The sequence below is a fragment of the Brachyhypopomus gauderio genome, chromosome 13, assembly GCF_052324685.1.
Source record: "Brachyhypopomus gauderio isolate BG-103 chromosome 13, BGAUD_0.2, whole genome shotgun sequence".
NCBI lineage: Eukaryota > Metazoa > Chordata > Actinopteri > Gymnotiformes > Hypopomidae > Brachyhypopomus > Brachyhypopomus gauderio.
In genome coordinates this window covers 17,285,897-17,312,939 of record NC_135223.1, presented here as the reverse complement: position 1 = coordinate 17,312,939, position 27,043 = coordinate 17,285,897, and the positions used below count along the sequence as shown (strand labels likewise).

The 27,043-nt window shown below is 43.0% G+C and overlaps 1 protein-coding gene across 1 annotated transcript in view; it reads right to left on the bottom strand.

Annotated features, from left to right (window-relative positions):
• Positions 1-26,262, bottom strand: part of reck (reversion-inducing-cysteine-rich protein with kazal motifs) — a 40,032-nt gene extending 13,770 nt beyond the window's left edge. The window contains exons 1-11 of the mRNA XM_076971345.1: positions 25,967-26,262; positions 14,534-14,592; positions 10,353-10,427; positions 8,021-8,057; positions 7,501-7,586; positions 7,235-7,282; positions 5,574-5,607; positions 4,858-5,055; positions 4,277-4,541; positions 3,746-3,919; positions 186-398 (exon numbers count right to left, since the gene is read on the bottom strand). Of these exons, the coding sequence (XP_076827460.1) occupies positions 186-398; positions 3,746-3,919; positions 4,277-4,541; positions 4,858-5,055; positions 5,574-5,607; positions 7,235-7,282; positions 7,501-7,586; positions 8,021-8,057; positions 10,353-10,427; positions 14,534-14,592; positions 25,967-26,036 (1,259 nt within the window). The 5' untranslated portion in view covers positions 26,037-26,262. The remainder of the gene's footprint in view (positions 1-185; positions 399-3,745; positions 3,920-4,276; positions 4,542-4,857; positions 5,056-5,573; positions 5,608-7,234; positions 7,283-7,500; positions 7,587-8,020; positions 8,058-10,352; positions 10,428-14,533; positions 14,593-25,966) is intronic.
• Between the last annotated feature and the right edge of the window lie 781 nt (positions 26,263-27,043).

Sequence of the window (27,043 nt, the reverse complement as noted above, 5' to 3'; positions counted from 1 at the left end):
CTAATTAGTATACGATTTCAACTTTAATTGAAAAGATGTGTTCAAATGAAAACAGAAGCCGTTGTTCTACCTAGATTACCAAGGAGGCTTGTTCTAACCCCTATCTGCGAGACAAAACATGTTTACAGTGACCAGAAAAGTCTGTGAGCGAAAAGGAGCAGAAATGAGAGCAGCATGTTACGAACTTGCAGATGATGCTGCCTCTGGATTTGCTGTAGCAGGGTTTGATCTGCAGCACGCAGGCCACAGCCTTCCACATCTCTGGCCGACACTTCCGGATGTCACGAACCGGAATGTTCATCAAAGGCATCCTGATGGTTCCATTGGACCACAGTTTGAAGTCGTTCATGGCACCCTGATCCGACTGGATGTTGCAGCTGCGGAAGAGCTCCGTTGGCCTGAAGATGTAAGAGAAATGTCCAGAATATGTCCAGAGAGAGAGAGAGAGGGATAAAGAAATATACACAGAAAGAGAGGGAGAACTAGCACAGGCACGTGTTGTACAGCCAGATTCATACAGAACTTCCTAATTACACTGGTCCAAAAGATCCCACCTATTCAACAAAGTGCTTCAAACACACGGACACACACAAACCCAGACAAAGTTAAAGGAATACATTCCCTGACAGATCATGGTAGAAGTCCTCACTGAATCAGAGGCTCTTTGGCTGTAATTCAAAGCATGTTTGTGGAATCCCCTCCCCCGTCTCCGGCACATGGCCCTCGCTAACGTCGTCCTCCAGACGGCCACTGTTTACTACTATTCATCAGAGCTGAAACATGCCCCCTAACCACACACCACTCAACACTGGCAAAGGGAGACTTCCTGAGGAAACATGCAGCAGAGGTGGTGCCGGCTCCTTTAATGATCCACCAGAGGAAGCGCCTTTCCTGAAGGTACCGTGAGGCCTGGGGCGGGGTCCACCAGGGGAACTCAGCCACAATGGACTGGTTCTCCAGATCCAAGTTGCTGAGCATGTTCAGGGACTTATCCAGGGTCAGAAAATGGTTTGTTTATGAGGTTTTTTGACCCCAGGAGACTCCTGTCATGTCTGACAAGCGCAGGAGAGGGCTGAGAGGCAGACTCATTTTAGTGAGGGGGGAAAGCGCTTTGACCACATGGTGGGAAAGTCCCCAGGGAACAGCTCCAATTCTTCCAACTCAAAATGACCTCCTAATGTAAGAGGCCTGCACAAATGGAACAGTTCTATAGTCAAAAGTCTACCACGTCAAGAGTGTACTTATGTTGCATTTTTGACAAACTATGTAAAATTAAGGAAACTTCCTGTAGTACAATCCTGCAAGCCACTGGCCACAGATGATGATTATATCCTTGAACCCCACTCGCTCCTCCTGTAATGTTTAAACACAGCTTTGCCTAAGACTTCCTCTCCACAAAGATTTCCTGTTCCTTGGGACAGCGTGCACTTGGACAGCTTCCTCCTGCTGTGCTGAAGGTGAGATCTACTAGAGCGGGGTCTCTCTGCACACATTCTTCTTGTGTCATCAAGAGGCCGTGGTAGAGGCTTAGCTTACTGGAGCTGTGGTGAGGTCCACAAAATGGCCCTCACACCCGCCGCCATGGGTCAGAATGCAGGGGAACAACGCAGCACTGCAGGCGTACGCAGCACTCAGGACCACATTTGTCCCCAACACGTTGTGCTCTGTTTGCATTCTGTGCCAAGTTGCCCGTGGGATGGGACACAACAGCTTTTGAAATCTGCAGGGGTGCCCACCAGTGCAGCCTGCCCTAGGAACCCTTCAAAGGAAATCAAAGCCAGGGTTTGTTTGCCTGACCTTTGAATCCCACCATTGAAGCAAGGGTGCCATTATCTAGAGGGAGATTCATCGCCCTTCTCCAGTCTAAACAATACTCAGAATACTTCAGATTACATCAAATGCCTCCACGGCTTTAGGGGGGGGGCTAAAAAAATATCCCAACAAGCACACACACAAAAACGATAATCTTAATATTTACCTTAATGCAATATGATTTCTTATCTACATGACATTATTCAGCCTATTAAAGATTGTATATCTGCTTCTTTCCACTGTTAATGATTTAAAATAATTTATGGTTTCTGTAGTTCAAGTAGCTTTCCTGTAAACTATAACTAAATGTTATGATAATGACAAATGAATCAGCTTTTAATTGGGTCAGAAGAACACAAACGCTTATGTGTGACATTAAGACCAAAAAAAAAAAAAGTCAAATTGGTGGTGCTTCTGAATAAACGTGTTAGCAAATAATACATAATCAGGAAAGAATGTCTGCTGCTTTAGTGGTGCTGTAGTTACTCTGTGTCCACTGTCTCCTATGATCATGGCACGCACTTGCAGACCAAGCAAGGACTGATATCACATCTGTATTAGAACCCATCAGAACCCATCAGAACCCATCAGAACCCATGAGAGCTTAACTTTCACCAAGCCGCATTTGAAACAACCACAAGGTTCTTGCACTTAAACATATTTCATCAACTAACCATGAATATACAGACACTGCTGCAGCCTCACTAAGTAAGCACAGTCATTGTTTAACATGGCGGAGACTTCTGCCCTCAGACTGTGTGCAGTTCCCATTGGGACTGGTGTGCTGAGCAATGGGGAGTGCATGTGAACCCACAAACACTTTAGCATAGGCGGGAATCTTGCTGCTCTATGCCTTTCTGACCCTAAAGCAACGCTGCACCATTCCTACCAAAATAAATCCAACCATGCAGACCCACAGCGGAGGCTGAGAACAGACACAACTGGCCTGAGAACAGACACATCAAGGTACAGTAAATACAGACTGGGGAAAATGACTATGCATTTTTATACACGGCATTCCTAAACATAAAAAGTTTATCGAATCGAATTTGAAATTGAACTTTTTCGAGTGTGTCATAAAACAACAGCATGGATAAGAAGTCTATAGTAGCTGTATCTGAAACTGTGCCCTATTCACTATTATAGTGCACTACTTTGTGGTCCCAGCATCTTGCAGTGGAGTCTGAAAACATGCAGAACTGTAATAATCCCACATTGCACTAAGTACGATACAAATGATGCACCCTAGCAAGCAAGAAATATCCCTGATGCATCATGTTGTTTGGTTTGAAAATTCATTAGCAGCCTTTCTGAGGAAAGACCCCCAGGCCAGTCACACATGTAGCATATTATCTGAAGAAACGCTTTTAGTTTATCAAAGTTCGCTCTGTAATCTCATAGATTGAGTTGATCATTTTTGACAAGCTAGTTAGCTACCAAGTCTACTGATCTTTTACATTACCTGAGGGACTGATGAAGACGTGGTGAACTTAATCATCCTGCCTGGCATGTCGCCAAGCTTGTTACAATGCAATAAGCTAACATGCATAGTGTAGTGTTGAAAGTCATTTACTATAATTGACGAATTCTGTTCCCTATAATATTGCTATATAGACTCATATTTTTGCATATAGGAGATAGTGAACAGAGCACAGTTTCAGGCGCAGGGAGTGGAGTGGAACAGGGAGTGGAGTTTGGAGATCTACTTCTAAAGGGGAAGCATCCAGTGGCTGAACTGGATAGAAGTACTGCTCCAAGTTTATGCTGAAGCAGTAAAACTCTAGTCCTTCACAACCTCCACAATGTAGTTCAATATATCCCCCTCTCCAAAATGTGATTCCACTTAGAAATGACTTAGCGTGAAAGTGACGTCAGTGCACTAAACACACGTGTGAGGTGCCGTGCCCTTGTCTGGGACACCCTGCTTTGTCACCTGTTGTTGAAGTTGGTGCAGTAGGTGAGGTCCTTGCAGCCCAGCTGGCACGGTTCCCTCACGTCTGCCAGACAGGTGATGAGGTCTGTCTCCACGGGGCTGTATTCACACAGCTGGTCGAACTCTTGCCATGTCTGAGTGCCCCAGTTGGTGCTGATCTTTTGGCACATGTCCCTGTCCAGGATGCAGTCACACAAGCTGAATTCAGGCTCACAAACAATCCTGACTGGGTGAACTTAACCATTAAACGTTTTTGTTTTTTTGTTTTTTTTGCATTATGCAGTTTGGCAATGAACTCTTTCACTGGCATTCCATGAATCACTGGGACCGAAAACCCCAAAAGTGCCAACAATGGAAAATACTGCAGCTGTCACAGGGAAACCAACTGCCTTCCTCACTGACTGCTTTGATCATTAATACTGAACCACCTATTTATTTTTTTATTTTTTACCAGGAGCTACAGGCAGAATAGCTAAAAGATTTACTTCATTCTGAACGCCCCCTACTGGCACTAAGTGACAGTGAACTGACCTGCAGAGTGAGGTATTAGCTTTGGAACAGCAGTGGAGCTTGGCGCAGTCCATCTTGGCTGTGGGTGAGGTCTCTGGGTCGCTTTTGGCAGGGGGGTGAGCACTACCCAGGAAACACTGCCACAGCGGGTCCTGGGGGAGAGGCTGGCTGCCGCACTCAGCGATCAGACCCTCCATGATCTCGTGCTCGGTGGTCATGGTGCGTAAGATGCGCTTGCATGCCACCTGGCAGTGTGTCTCCACCGCGCGGTCGCAGCAGTACAGGCCTAGCGAGCGGGTTGGTAGCGTAAAGCTCAGTTAACTAACATCTGACACAAAGGTTTATGAACACAGCATTGTTAATATGGTTCATGTGATTCACTAATCAAATGTAATAATGGCACCACACTGTTCCTGCAATAACATAAGGATTTGAAGAGCCGTAACATATTGAGTGATAAAATCATTCTATTGGTGAACTACTCCAAAGTCACCCGTACACCCATATAGTCCATCTCCGGGTCCAACGAGCCGTATAAAGGCTCTTTTCAGGTTGATTACTGAGTTATGACTGCACAGAAAACGTATGGGAAGTGCACTCACTGTCAATGGGGCTCTTGGTCGGATAGGATTTGGTGTAGTTGGCCACGCAGCCGATGAGCTGTGGGCTGACGCTCTGGCAGTACTCCCTGACGGTGTTGATCTGGGAGATGGTGGGCGAAGAGTCCGTACGGAAGATGGCCTGGCAATATTCGCGGCAGTTAGTGTGCCTCCCCGCATAACTGCAGCAGACGGATCCCACTGGGAGACAGGGCGTAGAGGCCAGAGACAAACAAACTGAGCTCGTGTTCAGGTCCGCGAAGCACACCCTTATTCGCAAGCACACGAGAATATACGTTTGCGTGCAACGCCTCAGGTCACTTGAGATACAGGCTGTGCTATTTTGCAAAATAGAGTGTATGTTTGGGTATGCAAGGTCTCGACGGAAAGGCCATATTGTGACTGACAGTGTCTGCAGGGCAGTGCTCTCACATATGAACACAAATAAGCATCTCATTCACTGGTAAGCTTAATGGCAGGATGAATTTCAGCAAGATAGAGGTCAAGACCCTGCCTGGTAGGCATATTATTATGACATGCCAAGCAGAATGGTGTTGTGTTTCCTTTTCACACAAGTTAAAGTGGGATGACCTCACACAGCAATGTTGAAAATACATTCTTATTAAACTGGCTAAATTAGGCATACGCAGAAGACAGATAAGAGCAGTTGTTGCATGTTTCATTCTATATTTTAAATAAATATCTTGATATGTGCTTACTTTCATTTTTGGTAATACAGCTGTAGAGGGGTTTCTGCAGAAGAAAGGGAACATGTTAAATACAGACCATCCTGGGCACCAACCAAGAACATGTTAAATACAGACCATCCTGGGCACCAACCAAGAACATGTTAAATACAGACCATCCTGGGCACCAACCAAGAACATGTTAAATACAGACCATCCTGGGCACCAACCAAGAACATGTTAAATACAGACCATCCTGGGCACCAACCAAGAACATGTTAAATACAGACCATCCTGGGCACCAACCAAGAACATGTTAAATACAGACCATCCTGGGCACCAACCAAGAACATGTTAAATACAGACAAACCTGGACATCAACCAAGAAACTGTTACAACATCCACAATAGTAAAAACAGTTCCTTCGTTTGTCTGTTTTGGCACTGCTATATTTAACAACTTTTTCTCTGCTTTGGAGTATGTCAACATCAAAGGATAAGCAGCTAAACTATTTGGAGTCTGTTCAAACAGCTCTTTGTTTTCTCCGAGATTACTTCTCACATATGTGCAAACCCCTATCACATTATTTTGTATAAAAATAAGCTCATATTAAGATCTAAACCATGTGCTCATGTTCCTTCCTCGTGCTCCTTCTTTGAACATCTACAACCTGGTCTTACTTCAGCTCTCACTAATAAGATCAGTGACTGAGAGCTTACAGTTAGCATAACACGATCACTCTGGCCTTACAACACTCCCTCTTTGGTTGTGAACATCTTACTTTGAAATAATCACGAGCAATCGGAGGGTTCTTGCTAGGGTTTCACATTAGTCATGACTGTTGCAGACTCAGGCTGGGACTAAGGCTCCTCGTAAAGTGGAGGGCGGAAGATGAAAGCAGTCCGGGGCTAACAGTGAGAGGGAGGTTCCTCCAAACCCAACATTATGCCTGCTGGTTTGTTTGTTTGGATGGAGGAGGTGAGACAGATTAAAGGGGGGTGGAGGGTTGTAGAAGGGGGTGGAGGTTGGGTAGGCAGAGAAGAAGAAATGTTGGCATACAGCAGCACAGGGGCTGCATGCTAGACTGGGTATTATAGATTTTTTAAAAGTATAGACTTGCTTCACCCACTGAGTTTTTCTTTGTTTACTTGCCATTTCTATTAACATTCAGGTAACTAAATGCCAGCCTTGTAAGATCCCACCATGCATCTCATATCCAGTCAGAACCAGGAAATTGCATCATTCCAGAATTAAACTGACTTATAAGGAAAACCAGGGGTGGGTTTGGAGAGACTTGGAGTTACGTCCTGGTAATAGACTTTTCATAACCACAGCAGTATGTTTGAGTCAAATTTCATGCAAATAGAGATCCTTCAAATAAACAGTTTAGAATCAGTGCTGATCATAAGAGACACTTTGATGAATATTTTGATGAGATCATAAGACGACTAGAGCTTATTCTAATTAGCTAACTGTTTTTTATCTTAAAATCAATGTAAAAACAAACTTATACTAAGACAACAAGTAATTATGAGAAATAAATATGAGTAGATCTGCAGATGCCTCCACTCTAAAAGGTTGGAGTGGGTTTTTTTTTTTTGAAAAAAAAAAACACACACTACACATTTGTTGTTGCCCGATACATTCAGTGTTAAGAACTTTTTTAATCAAAAAATCTTGTTCCTCAGACTTACCTCTGTATCTTTTTTGCATACTTTTATGATATCATTTTTAGAAGATGCCTGGAAAAAAGTCATAAAGGCCATAGAGGTCAAGAAGTCATAAAGGAATGAGACACAGTTAAGAACTGAAATAAAAAGAAATAGAGAATCATATGAGGCTACAAATATGACAACATACTAAGCTTCCTTGACTGAGCAGCTATGATTCTCTGTCTCGGACCAGTATAGGTTGCATATCACATATGGTCTTTTCAAGACTGGACTGCTGAATTGTTTACCTGTTTGCACTCCCTGCGGCACTCAGCAGAGATGGCCAGCTCACAACATCCCAGACCGACCCATCCATCAGACTTCCTAGAGGCCCCTAAAAATGGTCAGTGACAAAAACACGAAAGCATTGGTGAGGGTGTCATGGCGGAGCCACTGTGAAGCCTTTCAAACCACATGCTGCTGGATTTGATGGAGTACTATAAACACATATCACTTATGAGCCTCAGCAACACAATTATCACCAAACCATTAATCTCAACAAACATCCTGCCCAAAGTGTTTTTAATGTGCTGTGTTCACTCCCAGTTCCCTGGTGTATTCAAAGGAATGGATAAGACCTTTCAATGGACATTCATTGAAGGACTCTGATGGATATGAGTTATGATATTTTTGCATCTGGGATGCATTAGGTTTTCAGACATTCTAAATCCTCTCTTATTCTGGTACAGGGGAGAGAAGACAAGTAGGCTTAGCTAACACACCTACATATCCCTGTGCCCTGTGAATAACTCTGGCAGCACATCTTACCAGGTAAGGTAGAGTTGATACAGATCCAAAGCTCATTCTGCAAAAAAGGAAAGCAAGATTTTTTTCAAGGTATTAGAGATACACACTGACTCTCTACATAGATGGACTAAGATCTAAACTGAAGACACGTTAGTCCAACTACAACTTGTCACTTATAACTTACAACAACTTTACAGCTAGTAGCCTTACCCAAGACACACACTTGTCCTTATTCCATACGGTGCATCTTTCTTATATGTCTGTTACTGCTGACCCTCCAGCCTGCTTCTGAGGGGCACGTACCAGCTTTTTACACAATTAAAATCAGTTAGCACCCAACTGTTTCTTTCCACTACGTTTTAAAATGTTTGAGGAGCAACAATTTTGTATAATTGAGTAATATTCAATCAGTGCTCGGACAGCATAATGCAAAACATAATGAGAGAGGTCATTCTGACTTTAAATGGTAGACTCCTACCCATTTGATTAAACTAATGCAACTGGGCTAATTACGGTGTTTCATCACCATTGCTAGTCAGGTCACTGATGTTTTAATAAGCCTTACAGTGCTTCTTTTCAAAAAGTTGAATAAAATTGATCCATGAATGATGGTATGAAATTTGATGGTATGTAATAACTTGATTGGGAACCAGTATGTAATGACTGTAAATTTCGAAACCCCTTAATAATGAAAGCATGCGCTAATTGCCATCAGGTTTGTTAGTCAACTGACCAGAAGGCGTCCCTCATCATGTCCCGTCCATCAAAAGAGTACAAGCAAGTGGCAAAAATGTTTTCATATGAAGCGAATCCATCTTCATTTGAAGTGGACTACCGATAATGAGCAGGAGCAGACAGAAGGCTAGAATATTCAGATGAGAAGCAGTGGAGCAGGTCTGGCTAAATTGTAATTTATGCGTTCTTTGTCAGGTCTCAACATAAAATGCAATGAATATTCTAATTAATAAGTCACATAATTAGCACTATAGTGGAGGTTCTTAAAATTATGCTCTATCAAGGGCAGGGAATTTTTGCCCTCTGTGTAAGAAAACGGTTTTGAGGTTTAGTGCTGGAATATTCCTTGCATTCTATATATGGATTTTAGGAATATGTTTATACATATACTCTGTGTTGTGTGTAGGTAGTTATGTGTGCTGTATATGGAAATCTTTTATGGGTTCTGTCTATGTATACAAGCGTTATATGTACTGAAGGCTACACTGTCAAAAATGAATGGTTTTAACATTCAAAGCTTCCCATTTAACTCCTGATGCCCCTAGTTTTTTAAAGGTCTTCACAGAACATCTGCACATTAGTTAACTCAAGGAAATATACTCTGAACTCAGTGACACTGACACTTTGAACTGACTGAATAGAACTGAACCTTCTAGAACACCCTGGATTAACAAAGGCACATACAGGAGTGGGAAGCCTGTGGGTGCAAGGCCACACATGCTCTGAGGAATCACAGCCCCAGCGAACGCGCAGGCCTCTGTCGTCAGCACATTTGTTGTTTTGTTAGGGATGGTATTTTTTAATTTCAGCCAAGGCTTCAGAGCACCTCTCGATGTAACCTCAATGTAATTAAAAATGTATGAATTACAGAACCTCAACGTTATTAAACCTCATGAAGATGCTTGTGGTATGACAGTGGAATAACAGTCTGAAGCTTTTGACGAAGCAGTGGCTACTCTTCCCTGGGTGACTTGGAGAGCAGACAGCAGGGGGCCTGCTGAGTACTCCTTCATGTTCTTTGGCTATTTCAGTCATTTATGAAGGTGAGACGTTAGTTTGTGAGGGGCAGAAACATGAACACAGGGTTGCTTACACGTTGGTCATCGAGAAGAAAATGCTTTAAATTGTAAAGAGTATTTCTTTTGATCTCTTACTACCACAACCACATTTATTCACCTCCTGGTCAGTGTGTGGCTCTTTAGGTTACACATAAATGAGAGGAACACTTAGTGACAGCTTGTGCTGTATGCTTCTGTGAGGCAGTTAACCACTTCCAAAATCCATTTGAATTCATTTGGGCAAATTAGTGCGGGACACATGTCCAAATAAAATAAAGCTCTCTACTCACTGGCTAATTAGAGGCTGACTGTAATTACATATTTCTCATGCCAGCATTCCAGGTTTGTAATTAGGGGTGAGGGTGGAGGGTATGAAGCTGTTTTCCAGCCTTCATCTTTCATACGTTTTTATTTCAACAAGGCAGTAGCACAGTGTTACTAAATCAGAGGAGTTTGTGGAAAACAAACAGAGCCACTGTTTAGGACTTCCTGTGGTGTGAAAGGTGACAGCTTACACCACCATTTGGAGGTCAAACAGGGGGACAGGTGGCTGAGCTTACCATAGACTCAGGACAGTAACTTGGTAAACGCTGAAGAAGGTGCTTCAAACGGGATTCACTTCTAATGGTTGCAAGCTGTGAAAAGAAACAGAAATATGTATAATTTTTTAATATTCAATAACATTGTTTTATTACCTAACACAATTTTAAAGCTGACATTGTTAGCATGGACTGCACATTTTTTTTTTGTGCAATTACTTTCAACAATGTAAATGCTAAGGACTCTTATTATGATAAGGCATTGTGGGATGAGTTGAGCTAATACAGATAACTAATATAGAGTTACTTTGACCATTTTCCTCCCAGAACAACTGAAAAAACAACAGTGAACAGGGTAGATCAGGACAGTGATTCTCATGTCTGCTAGGACACAGACATTTGCATTTCTCACTCTATCTGAGCCCTGGCCACAAGTGTTTTAACAACTGTCTGAAACCCAAATGGCAGAATCACAGTTTAACATCATTATCAAGTCTCAGGCTTCTTTTACCACCTCTGTCTTACTCGAACCAACAGTCGATGAGTGGGAGTTTGAACAGGACCATGTTACAGCCATTTATTAATGTCACAGAGACCTGGGAACACAATATCTACCAGCACCCTGGTTTGGAAAAGAGAAGCAATATGGGTTCTGTTGATTTATGCTTGTTTGATGAAAACCAGGCCAAAGAACAACTGCCACGGGCAAGATGGTGTCATAGTTGTTTTGAGTTTGTTTAGCTAGCTTTGGGTGGTTTGAATTACCCTGTACATTTTATGAGAGATTAACTAGGACATTTCGTATTTTTCTTACCTGAACATCTGTCTACCAGAACTGACCTAAGTTCAACACTCACCTGTGATTAATCACGTTTTAAAGAATCCTTTCAAACAGTCTCAGAGTGACTGGAGTGATTGAAACTCAATAGTGACTGTGGAGCTGACAGGTTTAAGTGAAAACTTCAGAGGCACCGCTGCTTCACCCCATGTCTCTCAAGACATTTGTTCTGTGATTAACTCATTTGGCAAAAAGATAACCTACTCTGTAAAATAACTATACTGGCCTGATACTTGCCCTGTTTGGTGCAATCTGTTTTATAAGAGGTAAACAATAAAGAAAGAGGTATTCATGCACAGTACTGTCTGTGGCACTGTTGTTATTTTTTTCTCTGTATTCCAGGACAGTGGACATGAAAAGAGTTTTAAAGTGCAGAATGTCAGTAGTGGTGGATTACAACTTGCACTGCTCAAATGTAGGGCAGCCAATTAGGTACAGTTATAGAGTGCATGTACCTCATAAATATATCACTCCATGTAAAGGACTCAGATGTTTTTATAGACAGGCACCACATTTCAGGGGGCAAAAGTAACTGGACAAATGAACATGCAATAAAGTCATTTGGAGCAGTGGATATCTGCATGAAGCCTGCTGCCCCCAGGACATCATCAGGTTGTTGGTCTTCCCTGGGGGTTCTGGGCTTGCTGCCACTTGACGTTTCTTCTGTTGCCCCGGGGAGCTTTTCCCGTCAGTCTCGCCTTCAATACGTGAACAGTACATCCAGTCGGACTCAAGATTAACAACCACCTTCTACAGTCAGGAGCATTTAACTTTTCAGCCATTAAAACTCCAGAGACAGACATATATTATGGGTCTCAGCACAAGGCAAAGCACCTTCCTGTGGGTGTCGGGCAATTAAGCAGATTTTACACACTTCAGAACTTCACACTTCAGCAGTAGCATTATTGACAGAGACAAGTGAGCCTGAGGTAATCGACTCTCAATCAGGAGCAGCTTCTTCTTTCTGTCACACATTCTTCATTTCATCAGTCTGGTATAGATTCATCTTCATTTCAGCTGTCCAGAAGGCTTTGTCCCAACACCCTACGGACCTTTTATCTGCATTTTAGCAACTTGCCCTCTGTTCTTAGGACTTGCAAAATGGTTTCTCTGCTCACCAGAGTGATCTTGCTCTTACTCGGACACACCTAATGTTCTGTCTGTGTGTCTGATTGATTTATTCTGCTAAGGCTCTTGATGGCCTTAGTTGCACTGACAATTATTCTGTCCTCATGTGAAGAGACAACAGCACCAGACCCCAGATGTAAATGTACAATTTAAAATAATCTCTGGATGTTTTCATACCTTTCATATATACGCATTAATGATTAAATGTAATACAGGTGCCCAAGAAACAAATAGGCAGCTAATGTGACTAAACTACAGTGCCATAAATTGGAGACTATATATAAAAAGCTTCTGTTAGAGTTGAACCATTATAGATGTAAATACCCCTTGATTAAAGCTAATATTCTGTACTTTAACCTCGTAGTCATGATTTCATGACATGTTCTTGAAGACAGAGCTAAATCAGTACAATCTGTGACATTGGCAAAGTTACTTATGGACAGCACAGCTGGCAAATTTATTTATGGACAGCACAGCATTACAGTTCATAAGGCCCTCAAGAAATGTAAAGCTAAATGGCTTTAGGGAAGAAGATCTGAGAATATAGTACACATGTGCAAATAATTACAAGATGTCCATACAATATTAAATTATGCGCATTTGCTGATTAGCTGAAATGAAGGTGCCCAGGCCGAACTGATGTATGGTAATTTCAGTGTATACTTAAAACAAGAGCAGCTGATGGCCAGTCAGTTCTTGGCGGCTTATCAAAGGAAACCTGCTGCACACTACAACAGAAAAGGACCAGAGGCTCTGCAAGCAAATGACCTATCCAGTCCATTTAGAAAAGTTTTTTTTTCTTTTTACTCTCTCTCCTTTTCGTAGGCTAAATCATTGGCGGGTGCCAGGCAGAGCATCTAAAGAGAGACGTCCTCCTCCTTTCAGAGGGTTCTGGGCCTCGTCTCATCAAAGCTCCGCGCCTCCATTAAGATGAAATAGCCAGGCGATTACAGGCTGGCAAGGGGCTGACACAGTCTGGAACCTCCTCTCTCTCTCCCTCTCTCCCTCTTTCTCATGCTGCAGTCTGCCACCAACCAGGTGTCATTACTGTCCTAATCTCTCCCTCTTTTGTGTTGTTGATCTCTCATTTTTCCTTTTCATTAATTTCATATCCAGTACGTTTTGTCCATTTCTATGCATTTCCAGACCCACTATCTGTTTCTGTCATTTTCACAGTTCTCACGTTCCAAAAATCAAGATAATCATGCTGATTTGTCCAAAAAGATAAACTGCGCTCTCTCTCTCTCTCTCGTTGGCAGGTGCACAAGGGGGATTCATGTAGTCAGTCTGTTGTCAGGACAGCCTCTGTAGACTGAATGGGACTTCTTTTTGTTGGTGGGGGGGGGGGGGGGGGGGGGGGGGGGGGGGCTGTTGCTGGCAGAGGGCTGAAGGTTAAAGTAACGCCACTGGCTTGGCTGTTTCTGATTGCCCGAAAGAGCCCTTTCAGACATCTCTTTCATGTTTCTTGGGGCTCTGGAGACAGACGGGAATCGATGAAAGTCTGCTTGGCCTCATCACGTTCTGTTCTTGCAGTAAATAAAAGTGAAAGAGCCCTCACCTGCTCCTCGGTAAGGCGGGCAGAACAGGCGAAACTTTTATTCACCCTCTCTCTCTCTTTCTCTCTCTCTCTCACTCTTTCTCTCTTTCTCCCTCTCATCACCCAACTTCAAAGGAGGAAAAAAAAACACCTCTGCTCTTCTCAAACAGTCTATATATTTCTAGCAGAGCTGACACTGAGTGCATTGTTCAGCAAATAAGGTTTGTATTCTATTTTCTAGCTAATGCTGCTTTTAGTATTCACAACAAGTGATGGACTGGACATAGAGACCCACACAGCAAAAAATGTCTCCATCGACTTCAACAAAGAACTGAAGAACTGCATGGCTGTCAAGACGGGCCAAGATTCAGAATTTTGGAAATGGCATCCTGTAAAGAGAACGTGTGAAGTCTATAAACATATTGTGGAATCAAGGCTAAATTTGGATCGCTGAGAGTGAGCCACTGGATGCTGTCTTCACATTCATGCCACATAAAGAGGTGAATTAATTAACCCCAAACAACGAATTCATTAAGACCCAACTGGCAACCTCAAAATGTCATGCAAATGAATGATGTTACAGAATGCCAGCTCTAACCTGCATGACAAATTCCACATTAAGTTTAATATGTTGTTGCATTAGTGAGCTGATGGTCATTGCTACCATTGCTGCAGGCGCAGGGCTCCAGTCGCTCTTACCTGATCGCACGCTTCCCTGCACTGAGAGAGCTCTGCAGCATGATGGCAGCAGGAAGAGTCTAGACACACACACACACACACACACACACACACACACACACACACAAAGCATGACAGATGTTAGTCTTATTTGGTGCAACACAACACAATAATTATTTTAAGGCCATCTTGAATTGCAAATAGGTTTGCCAAAACTTGGGTCTTGGGTTTAATATTATCATGATTGACATCCAGTATTTGCTGTGCCAAAAAGGTAGCTTCTGCAACTGAGGGTCTATGACCTGCCAATCCATCAGTTAGTGTCTAGAACACAGAGTTAAAGCCGCAAAACGTTTTCTCACTGTTTTTTCATTGAATCACTGTTCAAATCGATGCTGTTCCATCGATGAAGGAATTACTAGAAAAGAGGTTAGAGAACACGCAAGCCAACACATGCTTGCTCACCATGCTCTTCTATATAAAGAAAAACACTTTACTATAATAGAGAACTGTGCAATGAAGTGGAAGAACCCACTCAAACATAAACTTCATAAATTCAGCAACTTCCTTCAAGGAAAAGAGAACTGCAGGTTCAGCGCCCCCCAGAGGAATACAGAGCATGCTCGAATCACTGTGTGTGGACTTGCTTATAATATTCATGAGGGGAGTTGAGGCTCTGAGAACCTTAGGAAAACATATTGTCATCTGTTTATGCTCCTCTAGAAGATGTCATTATTATCAAACTGGTTTGCTTTCATCTCCGCCCAATCTCAGCTCTCCTCCATTTGTGTCTCGCCCGAGGCCCGGGTCTTTCATCAGTGCGATTCGATCTGTTTCTTCTTCTTTGGTTCAGTCTGCCTCTACCTCTCTCCTGTCTCCCCTGCAAGAGGGGGTCGGTGGACGTTCTGAGCTGCTGCAGCGTTTGTCATGTGTGTTTGGAATCTGGGGGTTTCAGAGGAGCACATTCTGATGGGCTCTGGTTTGTTTCGCTGTTGTGTGTGTGTGTGGGGGGGTCAGGAAGTGGTAAGTTGAGGGAGTTTGAAGGGGTCTGATGGTTCACATGGGGTGGCACAAATGATAGTTGATGAGGGGGCGTGTCTGAGGTGGTGAAAGTGATGGTTCACATGGGGGGGTGTGTCTGTGGCAGCATGCATGGTGATTCACACTGGGGAGGCGTATCTGAAGCAGTGTAAGTCATGGTTCACACTGGGGAGGCGTGTCAGAGGCAGAGCAAGTGATGATTCACATTGAGGGGGCGTGTCTGAGGCAGCGTAAGTCATGGTTCATACTGGGGGGGGGGGGGGGGGCATATCTGTGGCAGCGCACATGATGATTCACACTGGGGGGGTGGGGCGTGTCTGAGGCAGCGCAAGTTATAGTTCATATTGGGGGGGCGTGTCTGAGGCAGTGCAAATTATGGTTCACACTGGGGGGCGTGTCTGAGGCAGCATAAATGATAGTTCACATTGGGTTGGGGGGTGTGTCTGAGGCGACACAAGTGATTCTGCGGAGGACACTTCTCTTGAAAGTCTCCAATAAAGAACACACAGCTCTATAATGAAGTGACACTAACACTTTACGAGGGTGAAAGAGAGAATGTGTCTGTGTGCCTAAGTGTATGCTTTAGCCGTTGTGGCACTACTGTTATTCTGCACTGAAGGACAGACCTCTGTTGTCTAAGTATGCCACTAAATGAAAGCACTTGCCTGATGGGTTCACCAGCCTTTCAAGCTGCTTTCACGCCAAGGTCATTAAAGTTGTGATAAACACACGGTTATGGTGTAAGTCAGGCACACCAGAAGAGAGTTCATGAAACACTCAGCCCTGCTTAACTTAACCACTGCACAAATGCTAATAAACAGAGTGAAGAGTTCACGTGTGTATTTGTGAAGATTAAAAGTGAAGAGTTCACGTGTGTATTTGTGAAGATTAAAGGTGGCATAGTTAAACAGGATGAGACTGAGTAGGTCAAAATAAGATGTAGAAGATGTGGAATGTAACAAGGCTTCCAGAACCATACCTTTGACACCAGACCTTATTATCCAACTAGTTTATATACATATAACATATTTAACTTCTCTCAGCATCTCTGTCCACTTCTATGTCCAGAATATGGACATTCCTAATCAGTGTAAACATCAACAAGTCTTTGTATCTGTAAACAATAATTCTGTACAGGTTCGGGTCATGGCACCCAGATCAGATCTTCAGAGCGACTATACCGTGAAGGCTACATGTGCTAGCATTTTTGGCTTACGCGCTACCGTGTCCTTGCTTTGGAAAGAGAAGTAGTAATGCCACCCGCAAGCCACATCAAAGGAATTCCCGTTGGTCACCCCTCCCCCCATTCAACCTCTCCCAAATCCATCCCACCTCCCTCTTTGACCCCCCTAACTCCTCCATGCTAAACCACCCTCTTAGCTACAGGAAGCAGTGTTTCACCCCTCCCCCTTCAAATGTACTCTCCCAAAGCAAGTTGTAACAGTGGGAAAGGGGGATCCAGCAGCGCTCAAGTCGGGGGGGTGGGGGGTGCGTGGTAGTTACGGCCCCTCACGCGTAGGGTGCGTGTGAAAGTGTGCATTTGATGTCCAGAGGACCAGGCATCTCTGGTAGAAATGAAAGCCAACTTAAAAGGGCAGCTCTTTGACAGCCCCGGCAAAGCTGATCAAACACGAATGGAAACCAGACGGGACGGCTGAAGGAGAGAACGGCAGGCTGCAGAGGCCTAGAGCAGCAGGACGTGGAACTCCGGACCCCGGCACTACTTCCATGGGCAGCCAGGATGGTTCTGGATTGCATTTGGGCTCAAAGAGGCCAGTGTGAGGAAGAGCAGACGCGCAAATGCGTGTGGCTCACGTGTGTTCAATCCAGAGAGGAGGACCGAAAAGGGAGCAGAGGCTGTCAACTGTGAACGTTTGTTGCCATATCTTCTCCCCGCACGTCGCAAGACGCAGGCACTTGCATACCTTAACAGACTGTCTGGTCAAAGTGCCTTGACCTTATGCAACAAAGGGGTGAAGTCTGTGAATGTCCCAGATGTAAACAAAGCACAGGGTGCAGAGATGTGGTGAACGCTGCAGGCTCAAGGCTGTGCGCTAGTGCCTATTAGCACCTAGTTCAGTTATGCTGAGTAGGCTCCAACTACTGTTGATTTTGGCAGTGCTGAAAGTACCTCGGTCAATTGCCTCTGTTCTTGTCAAGACTAATTACTTGCCAAAGCCGTAGTGCCACCTCATTAGTATTACCTACAATAGTCCCATGGACTATTACTTGAATTAGACAACATTAGCTATACACAGGTGCCAATCCTAGCAGCAAGTGCTGGCAAAATATAGCCAGTGCCATACATATCTGAGGTGAATTCTTGAGGGTTTCTTTGAAAGTTAGGATTTGAAGTTGGCTCTAACTCTGTAAATTGGGGAAATTCTGCTCAGTCTGGCTGAGGACAGCAGGGCAGTCTGTGATCTCTTTGTGCTAGCCCCCTTAACGAGCTGCCATTTTAATGACCCAGCTGGAGGTGGAGGAGCACCGATGGAGAGCTGCAGCTCTCGTCTTCACCCCACCAGCCCTCCACCCTCCGGTCGTGCTCTTTGGCCCTGAGAGAGGAACGCTAGGCATTCAGCCCAGGCCAAACAAGTTGCCGTGGAAATTGATAACAGCCATAGCAACGATAATCTCCTGTGGTAGTAATGCTAGTTTGTTAGCTACTTTTTTTGAAAATGTGAAAAAGTCATTTTCATTTTCTTATTCAATGGAGGTTTTCAACCATTCAAGTTAAACCATTTATGTTGTTTTGGGTGTGATTAATTGCTCAGTGAACTGGGACATGTCCCACTGTGAGATATGTAAGATCTTTAAAGTACACTGATGGTTACACACAGGGCAGCTAAAGTGCTCATCAAAATGCTTCATGTCAGGGGGCCTTGTAGCTGCTAATGAGGAAAAGGACAGAACCAGGTCCAGCCGTGTAAGCCCCTGTACCACAGGCTGGAACACACAGACCGAGGTTCAGTTAGCTCTAACTGGATGAGAAAAAAACAGGAGCCATTTGCTTTACGGACAGCTGAACTCATCTTAGCAAATCATCTTTTTCTGAACATCAACAGTTATGTTAGTTTTGAGGTAAAGTTTTCAAGGCAATATAGTAGCAGCATGAGACTGCAATAAGTTATCCTCTTCACTCCTAGGCTAAGGGTCAAACACTTGCACTACATCATCACCAATGGCCATAATGCTTCTTACACTGAAAGCTAGGTATTATCGCATGAAAATTACCAGCTTTATATTAGTTCAACTACGACCTTACATTACACAGAGTAAATAAGGAACATCTTAAAGTAATGCTTAATCCTAATAGTTTTTCAGATATTATTAGCTCTTTACTACTATTAATTACAGAAAACGGAGACATTCTGACCTTCTGATCATACCGACTAAAATATGCAGCTATTCCTTGGAACCACACCAGAAAATAACATAGTGAGGAACTGAAAGAAAAATCTACAAGAACAAAACATATGGAAACAGGCGGTGCAGCTTGCGTAGAGAGAAAGGGGAGGGGGTGAGGGTGGGAGGCAGCTTGCAGGCAGATGTGGGAGACCCCCAGTGGGAGCTGGTACTACAGACAGGTGAGAGGGGGCAGGCCTTGGAGGGAGACAAGAGAACGGACTCTCTGAAATATCTGCTGTTATACGCTGAAATGTGTGCTGTTGAACTTAATTTGGTAAAGGGCTATAAAGCCCTTTGAACTGAATACACACACACACACACACACACACACACACACACACACACACACACACACACACACACACACACACACACACACACACACACACACACACACAGTCTTTTTCCTTCTAGCTCAAATGCTGGAAGCTTGAGGGTCCTCTGTAGTATCTTAGCTCTTCTCAGGACTGCACTCTTCTGGATGGACATCTTGAATGTTCTTCTTGGTATCTGCTACAGCCATTCCACACCCCCCAGTTCAGGGGTCGAAGCCCCTTGTGTTCCAATTACCACTGGAACCACTGTTGCCTTCACCTTCCACAGCTTTTCAAGCTCTTATTTCAGGCCTTTTCTCCTTATGTTGCTATTACTTGAGATTGATACATCTATCCCTATGGCCCTCTTCTGTATTTTGTCAGCCTCTATTGATCTCGCATTCAGAGCTTGTTCCTGTGCTGCCATGATTAGTGCCTCTGTGATGTCTTTCAACCCAGCCTTTTCCAGTCATTGGTAGGATGTTTCCATTTCAGCCACTTCCACTGTTTGGTACATATGTACATACAATACCGGTCCTCCCGTTTATCCTCACATGATGATTCCTGTTCCTGCTCATCCCATCCTCCTTGGGTTTCTGCTGTCTGAGGTACTCACAAAGCAGTTCATCTACTGGGGCCACCTTTGCTTGTGTACTCCGGGATCTTGGTTCTTCATGCTGGACAGTAGCTAGAGTCTGACGCTCACTAGTCATTCTTTCACATAGTGTACAGTCTCAGAGTGCTGGATTTTGGATAACACTCTCTAATCATTGTGGTAAGTTTACTTATCTTGATGTCAGTGGCTTCTATCTCCCCCATTGGCCAGCTTGCTATGCCAGCAGGACATCTGAGGACTAGTAGAGTGTGAGTGTTGACAGCCCAGATCTTGTTCTTCCCATTCAGTTGACTTCTCAGGACTTGCTTGACACTTTGTAGGTATTTGGATGCTTTATTTGTGGCCTCTTCATGACTCCTACTTGCCTATGGGATTCCAATGTACTTGTAGCTGCTCCCAAAACTGTTATATTCCTCTCTAGTTGTATCAGTCCTAGCTACCTTCTCCTTGAAATCATCCACCTACACTTCACAGTGTCATTGCTGTTTACCCTGGTGAGATCCTTTTAATTTGCAATACAGTATATTCACACTATCTGTTCTAATAAATAATAATGCCCTAAATTTACCAGCGTCCCAGAAAGGTTTTTTTAACCAAATTTCTGCAACCAAACTTCATGGCAAGATTCTACATGAAAGTATATTACATGCTACATGAAAGGATTTTGTGTTGAATTGTCCTTTTAAGAGTTTAGTATGCAATGAATTAATTCTTACTGAATGGATGTACCTTATTAATGTGCACATATTAAGAACCATTCACGCAGCCTGAAATATAGACAGCTGTATAGGCCACTGCCATTGTATTGGCACTTTGGACAACTATGGAGATAAACACTAACCTAAACCAACACAACCAAAGACTGATAATGGCCTGCATGGGGTCTGAGGTAATCCTGTTACGCTTTCAAGAGACACACATGGACACTCACCAGGGGGTAAGGGACAACAATAGAAGCTCTGAAATGACCAGACTGACTCTGGGTGAAAGTCACTCGGTGGTGGCAATGTGCCCATACTGACTGAGGTCAGGTCTCTGCCTGCAGTTTAAGGGAGAGTGAGGAAAAGGCACTATCACAATCTGAGAAGACAGCTCATCATCTGTGGTGATCCCCATTTAAGTCCAAGTGAAGATCTCATAACACTGACTTCTTTTTTGCTTTTCCCAAATGGCTTGGGAGGCAAGTGCTTATAGACAGACTACAGACCAATGACTACACATCGACACACGCGCACCCTTCAGATTAGCCTTTGCTCGACAGACACCACCTCCTCCTCAAACTCCACGTACATCTGTGTGTGCACGGAAAGCATGCGTGGAGCGTATGGACCACATGGCAGCTCCAAAGCAGCCAGCCTCCCTGTGATGCGCACATGGTGGGCGGTTATCAATCAGGCTGGCATGACGTGTGCCTTCCTCAGCGTGAATGGGACATCTGCTACAGCAAAGGCAATGGTGTTTCCTTCTGCACACTCCCAGAGCTGCTGCTATGGGCATACAAGGAGGAGGCACTTCACTGTATGACTCAACAGGGAAGATCAGAGAGCTTCACGCATAGCAGATGCGGCCCGCATGCACACAGCGATCAGTCTAACAGCAGTAGAATCAATAAAATCGATGAGAGTGGGTGTTTCATCTCCATGATTGTTCATGTGAAAACAGGTAACCTGAATGTATTGGCTGCAATTCTTTTGAGAAAAAAAAACACATCAGATAGAATGAGTTACGGTTTACTTAATCACAGTAACATCCCTATAAAATGTCTTCGCGATGAGATTTGATGTCTTTTTCCTGTGGAAAACACAAGCAACGTGGCTGAACTTGACAATTATGCATTTGTGATGTACAGCTCAGTGTCTTTGGGAAAGGACACTGATTTTCATTTGGCCTCTATCTACAGAAAATCATCTCTAGACCAGACAGTCCATAGGCCATTTTCCATTATTTTCATACATAATTACAAAGGCCATTTCCCAATGGACTACAGTTATGTGGCTGAGTTTCATCATGTAACCACAATGTTTGAATTTCTGGGTTTACACTGTAGAAGGGTGTGTACAGTAGATTCTTTGTTGGGCTGACTCAGTACCTCTGTCCCATCCTGGTCAGATTAAAACATTCATATGTCATTTTGCTATGCTGTGTTGACAACAAATAACTACACTGAACAGTATTGACTACAGGCATGGTAATTTGAACAGCTCATGATTCTCTCCTGGTTGACGTCCTACTGCTCTGAGTGAATTTGAATTCCCGTGGCCCTCTGTCATTTTGGCCCTCGGTCATTTTGTCCTTGGAGGATGAAGGGGGCATTGAGGTCAGTCTGGAATAGTTGCTGGGCTTAACAAAAGGGTGTTTACAAGCTCCAGGCCACCTCTCCTTCAGAACCAGCTCAAGCTGGTCACAGGTCATCCCGGGCACACGGACTGTCAAAATGGGCTTCCTATTTTCCACTATAAAATCAAGAGGATTTGGTTGCAGATAAAGCCAGAATGAGAGGAATATTTACTCAGTGACAAACAAACCCTGAAATAGACGTTCTCTGCACAAATGTCGTCGGCCAGTGGAATTTCGAGATGACTCAAAACATTGCTCGTGCTTCCTGCCAATACACTTCCTGTTTGCATTTTTTTTCCCTGTGCTTTTCGGCTCCGGCTGGGGCTGCTTTTCTTCCACAGTTGGAGTGAAAGACACACCACAACTCAGCTTTGTGCAGGAAGAATGGACAATAATGATACAAGCCTTAAATTCAACAGTCATTTGCTTCTTTGTGCCAGCTGAAATGACCATGGCCACCCTTTCCTTACCATCTTTAGGATTTACCGAGTCGTAAACACGTCCAGTGTTGAATGGTGGACTCTTGTCTGCTTCTGCTTGTTCCTACATTCTTCCATGACAGCCTAGTCCTTCATGGCGGGAGAAAATAATGCCATGAGGTCAAAGGTCACTTCCTGTGCATTAATTAATTGTCGTTTGACACGAGCAGAGGAGAATGGGTTCACTTCGATGGGGAACTTTGTCTAAGACATCTGTTATTTCTAATGACCTCTCCAGGTTGAAATACCTGTGACTCTTGGACTACTCCTTTTTGTTTGTCATTGCTAATTTTAATGTTGGAATATACTCATCTGTTTGAAACGCTGAAAAAATGCCCTCAGTCACAAGTAGCATTGAAGAAAAACACCACATCAGCCTTGAGTCTGCAGTTTGGACAAACTCCTATTTTGCCATTCATCAGAGTCACAAGGTTGTTGCCCCAGAATACTAAGTGAATCCTTCAGTGTGGCACAATTTCCAGAACTGGAAACAGTTGCTACAAAAGATTTGAGCAAAATGCTATAAAAGTCTATTGTCGGAAGATAAACAGGTCAATTACTGGACTGAGCACAATTTAGGCAATTCCATTCAATAGACTTTTTAGTCTTGGAGAAATAAATGCTGGGCCAGGTGGACAGTTTACATATAAAAGGTCAGTGCATCACTCAGGATCTAAAGAGCAGATGAGCACCCAGAAATGTTCAAAACATGGCGAGCACATGGCTGTTCCCTGACAATAGGCCAATTCTAAAAGTATTCAGAAATCTTGTAGTAAGATTCCACATGTGCTAAAAAGTGTATTTATTATTTTGAAGGATTAATTCAGAACATCTCATCAGACAAAGTGAAATATCAAAGCATTAAATACAATTTTCTCGGTACATTTGGAAATAGTATATTCATCAATAGTGACATGTGCTGTATGTTTATTATCCAAATTTTGAAGCAGTTATCTTCTTTTCTTAAGCAGATTTGATAAAACTACCAATCTCTACATAAAGCAGAAACACAAAGCTTTTAAAAATCATTAATATTTTTTTATTAAAATGATTATCAAAAAAGTCAAATAAAGCACACAAATGCTAAAGATGTGGAATGGACACAATGGATAAATGCCTTAAAATGGTTTGCACAGGATTTAGACACATGGAGTTACTTATGTTTGGCTGGTCAAGGATCAAATGAGAAGTAAGGCATACCATGTTATACAAGACAAGCTTGTATTCCTGACAAGTTAAGGGACTGTGTCAAAACTACCACAGTACAAACACAACATGATGAGTATTGCTTGTCTTCCAATAGTAACACCAAAGTTAGATACTAAAATATGTTAAAGGAGGTTATTTAGCACCCTGCATGCAGTGTCAGCACAGGTGATCATTTTCAGCCACCATGGAAGTAGGCTACTCTTGCAATTCCAATCAATCTCATAATCTTCAGATTATTATTGCAAAATGCTTAACAAAAGATACACTTCAACTCCAGGGTATTTTAAATCTTGAAGGTCAAAGCAGTGCATTGTAAATTTATTAGGAGTTGCAGAGAAAACGGCAGTAGGTTAAAATGAAAATTGTATTTAAATGAAAATAAAGTCTGCAGGCTACACCACCTAATGTATATAAAATACATAGAAAAGTAATTCAGCAACAAATGGCCATTCAAGGGATTGTCTGATTTTCAGCAATATAAAAAAACACATTATATTTATTAAATGTACAAATCATTTTTCAGATAAAAGTTTTTCAGATAAGTGAAGAGTGAGATTTATGTACTGGGTATCTGCTAAAGCCCAAACAGCTTTTATGCAGTGGAATTCAAAGGCACTGACACAAAGAGAATGCTAAAAAACTATGACATGAATTCGGTTTGCCATGTTTACCTCGCTCATGTCCGGAACCTAACTCGAAAGGGCCCTAAATTGGTTACAGATGCGTGCCCCGGGAAGAAAAGAGCTCCGCATAGGTACAACACGAGAGGCTACTCGGAGAAATGTGATTAACTTGGGGGGAGAAAACCAGGCTTCTTATCAGAGGGAACGCGGGAGCCGGCAGGAAAACCGTTATGTGCAGGAAACGCAGCACAGACAGAAACAGTGTGGAGAACAACCAGGCACGCGCACCGAGCGCATGTGCACTTCTACAGGCTTCATCAATGCGCGAGGAGGTGTCAGAGAGCACGACACCGAATACATAGAAAGTAAAATAGTGTGTAAACTGTTTAAACTGCTCTATCGTTATGCAGTCAATGTCTTCATGTTTGCAAATCTGGTTTCAGAGCCACATCTTTGGCCCATGTGCACAAGCAAGACTTCAAACGTCTCTAAGCGTCTGGAAACGCCAATTTGACGTCAATTGCTTTGCACGCCCCTTCGACAAAAAACAAATCAATGGAAAATAATTTCACAGTCGAGGGTGCAGCACTAATTTCGCGAACTGCCATTTGGAAAACATCTTATTTTTCAGCACTGAAAACCCATCTGGGAAAGTTAACAAAATGACAAGGTTAATCTCACTTGTAAACAAGGAAACAAGTGTTGCTGTGTGCATAGAGGCTGAAACCTTTCACCGGCAGACATGTTGTTAGAAGAAAGTCTATAACGTAAAATAGACAAGTTCATATGTTCACAGGAAAAAAAGGAAAATGTAAATCAATCTGTTTGTTTCAGTCCCTCCAAGACGTCAGTTCACGGACAGTGACTGCTCTGTGAGCTATCGTTAGCCTGCAGATATAACGATTTTATATAATTTACAAGAATTCCTCTTACTTTTCCAACAGTAAATAAAGAAAAGTTTTCTCAAACTTTTCCTGTTACCACAAAAGTCTGAGGCTGTTTTGGGGACGCCTGTGTCAACGTATTCGGCGACGTTGTCAAGTCAACGTGAAACTGCTGAGAGAAACGAGGCTTAACTACGCTCAAATAAAGCCTTTTACAACAAGCTGCTCGGGTAGCAGGCGATACGCTTCTTTTATTCTTTTATTATTAACTTTTATATTATCTTGGCTTTTCTGCTTTACATTCAGAAGCCTTATTCGTAACACAACGCGCCACGAAACGGCAAACACAGTCCACAGGATGCAGTAACGAATCAACAAGTTTAAACTCCGCAAAAATAAGAGTAGCGTTATTTTTACATGACACGTTTAACTACAGCGCGTTTATCTAATGGAAATATAATGTAACGGTTTTCATTAGCCCAGAATAAAAGACAAGAGAGGCAAGCGGAGTAACGTAACAGAACAAAACTAAAACAGACTTACCCTGAGTATAAACGAAGACGCAGAAGTTGCAAGCGAGAAGCAAAATGATTACCTCAGAACACACAAACATCTTATTGCAATCCTAAAAGTGCATGGTGAACTCAAACGCAAACGAGACACTGTGGATTTGACCAGCTCCATGAGAACATCTTCCCTGTGTGCATCAGTGTGTTTGCGGCTTTTCTTCCCGTGGTCCACAGACAGACGCAGGCCGCATACGAGGGATGGGGAGTACCGGACCTCGGGCTTACAGTGCGGACTGAGCATGCGCAGCGGGGGAAAAGGGGGTCTGGAGGGCTGGGTTAACAGCAGCTTGAGAAGATCCTCCATAGATATACAGTCGTTGAAGCAAGGGGTGGAGTAAGGGGACGTCCCGCACCAAGCCCTCAACACATTCCTCAATTATACAGTCCAAGTTAGTGTGTGGCAACTATACATTAGATAAGAACGCATTCAACATGATTGAAAGTTTAGGTGAATAGCTGAAAGATAAAACGTGTATGAATCGTTTGAAAATGATAACTTAATATGGAAGGTTTGACACCACTAATGACATTTTGAATAAATATTGATGAAAAAGCTTTGTTAACTGGTATACTCAGTTAATACATCCTTTATTAGGAATAAATGTAATAAATTTGACTCTTTTGTAGCACGGCAGTTAGTTGGCATTTTGTCATGCCCCTACAAAGAAAACCAGAGCAAAGCATTTTAGTGGGAAAGCAGTTTGGTCTCTGACTTTCTCAAACAAATAATTTGCCTTTTGAACCACTGTGTTGATTCCAAAGATTTAACTGCGAGTTAAATATGAGTAATATGTTAATGGACATTCCCTCTACATAGTATCTGTATGTCTTACATATAAAACATAATGTATTCAATATTTCATTTGAGTAGTTAGATATTGGAGGTCCTTTTTTACAAAAAAAAAAAAAACAATAAAAGCCAAAATTTTAAACGGACATATGAAGACAAAACCATGCATTTTAGTATCCAACACTAGGAGACACACAATGAAGTTCAACACAATGAGGCTTATGTTCAACTGAGCCCCTCAGTGTAGTGCCCAAGGCAATG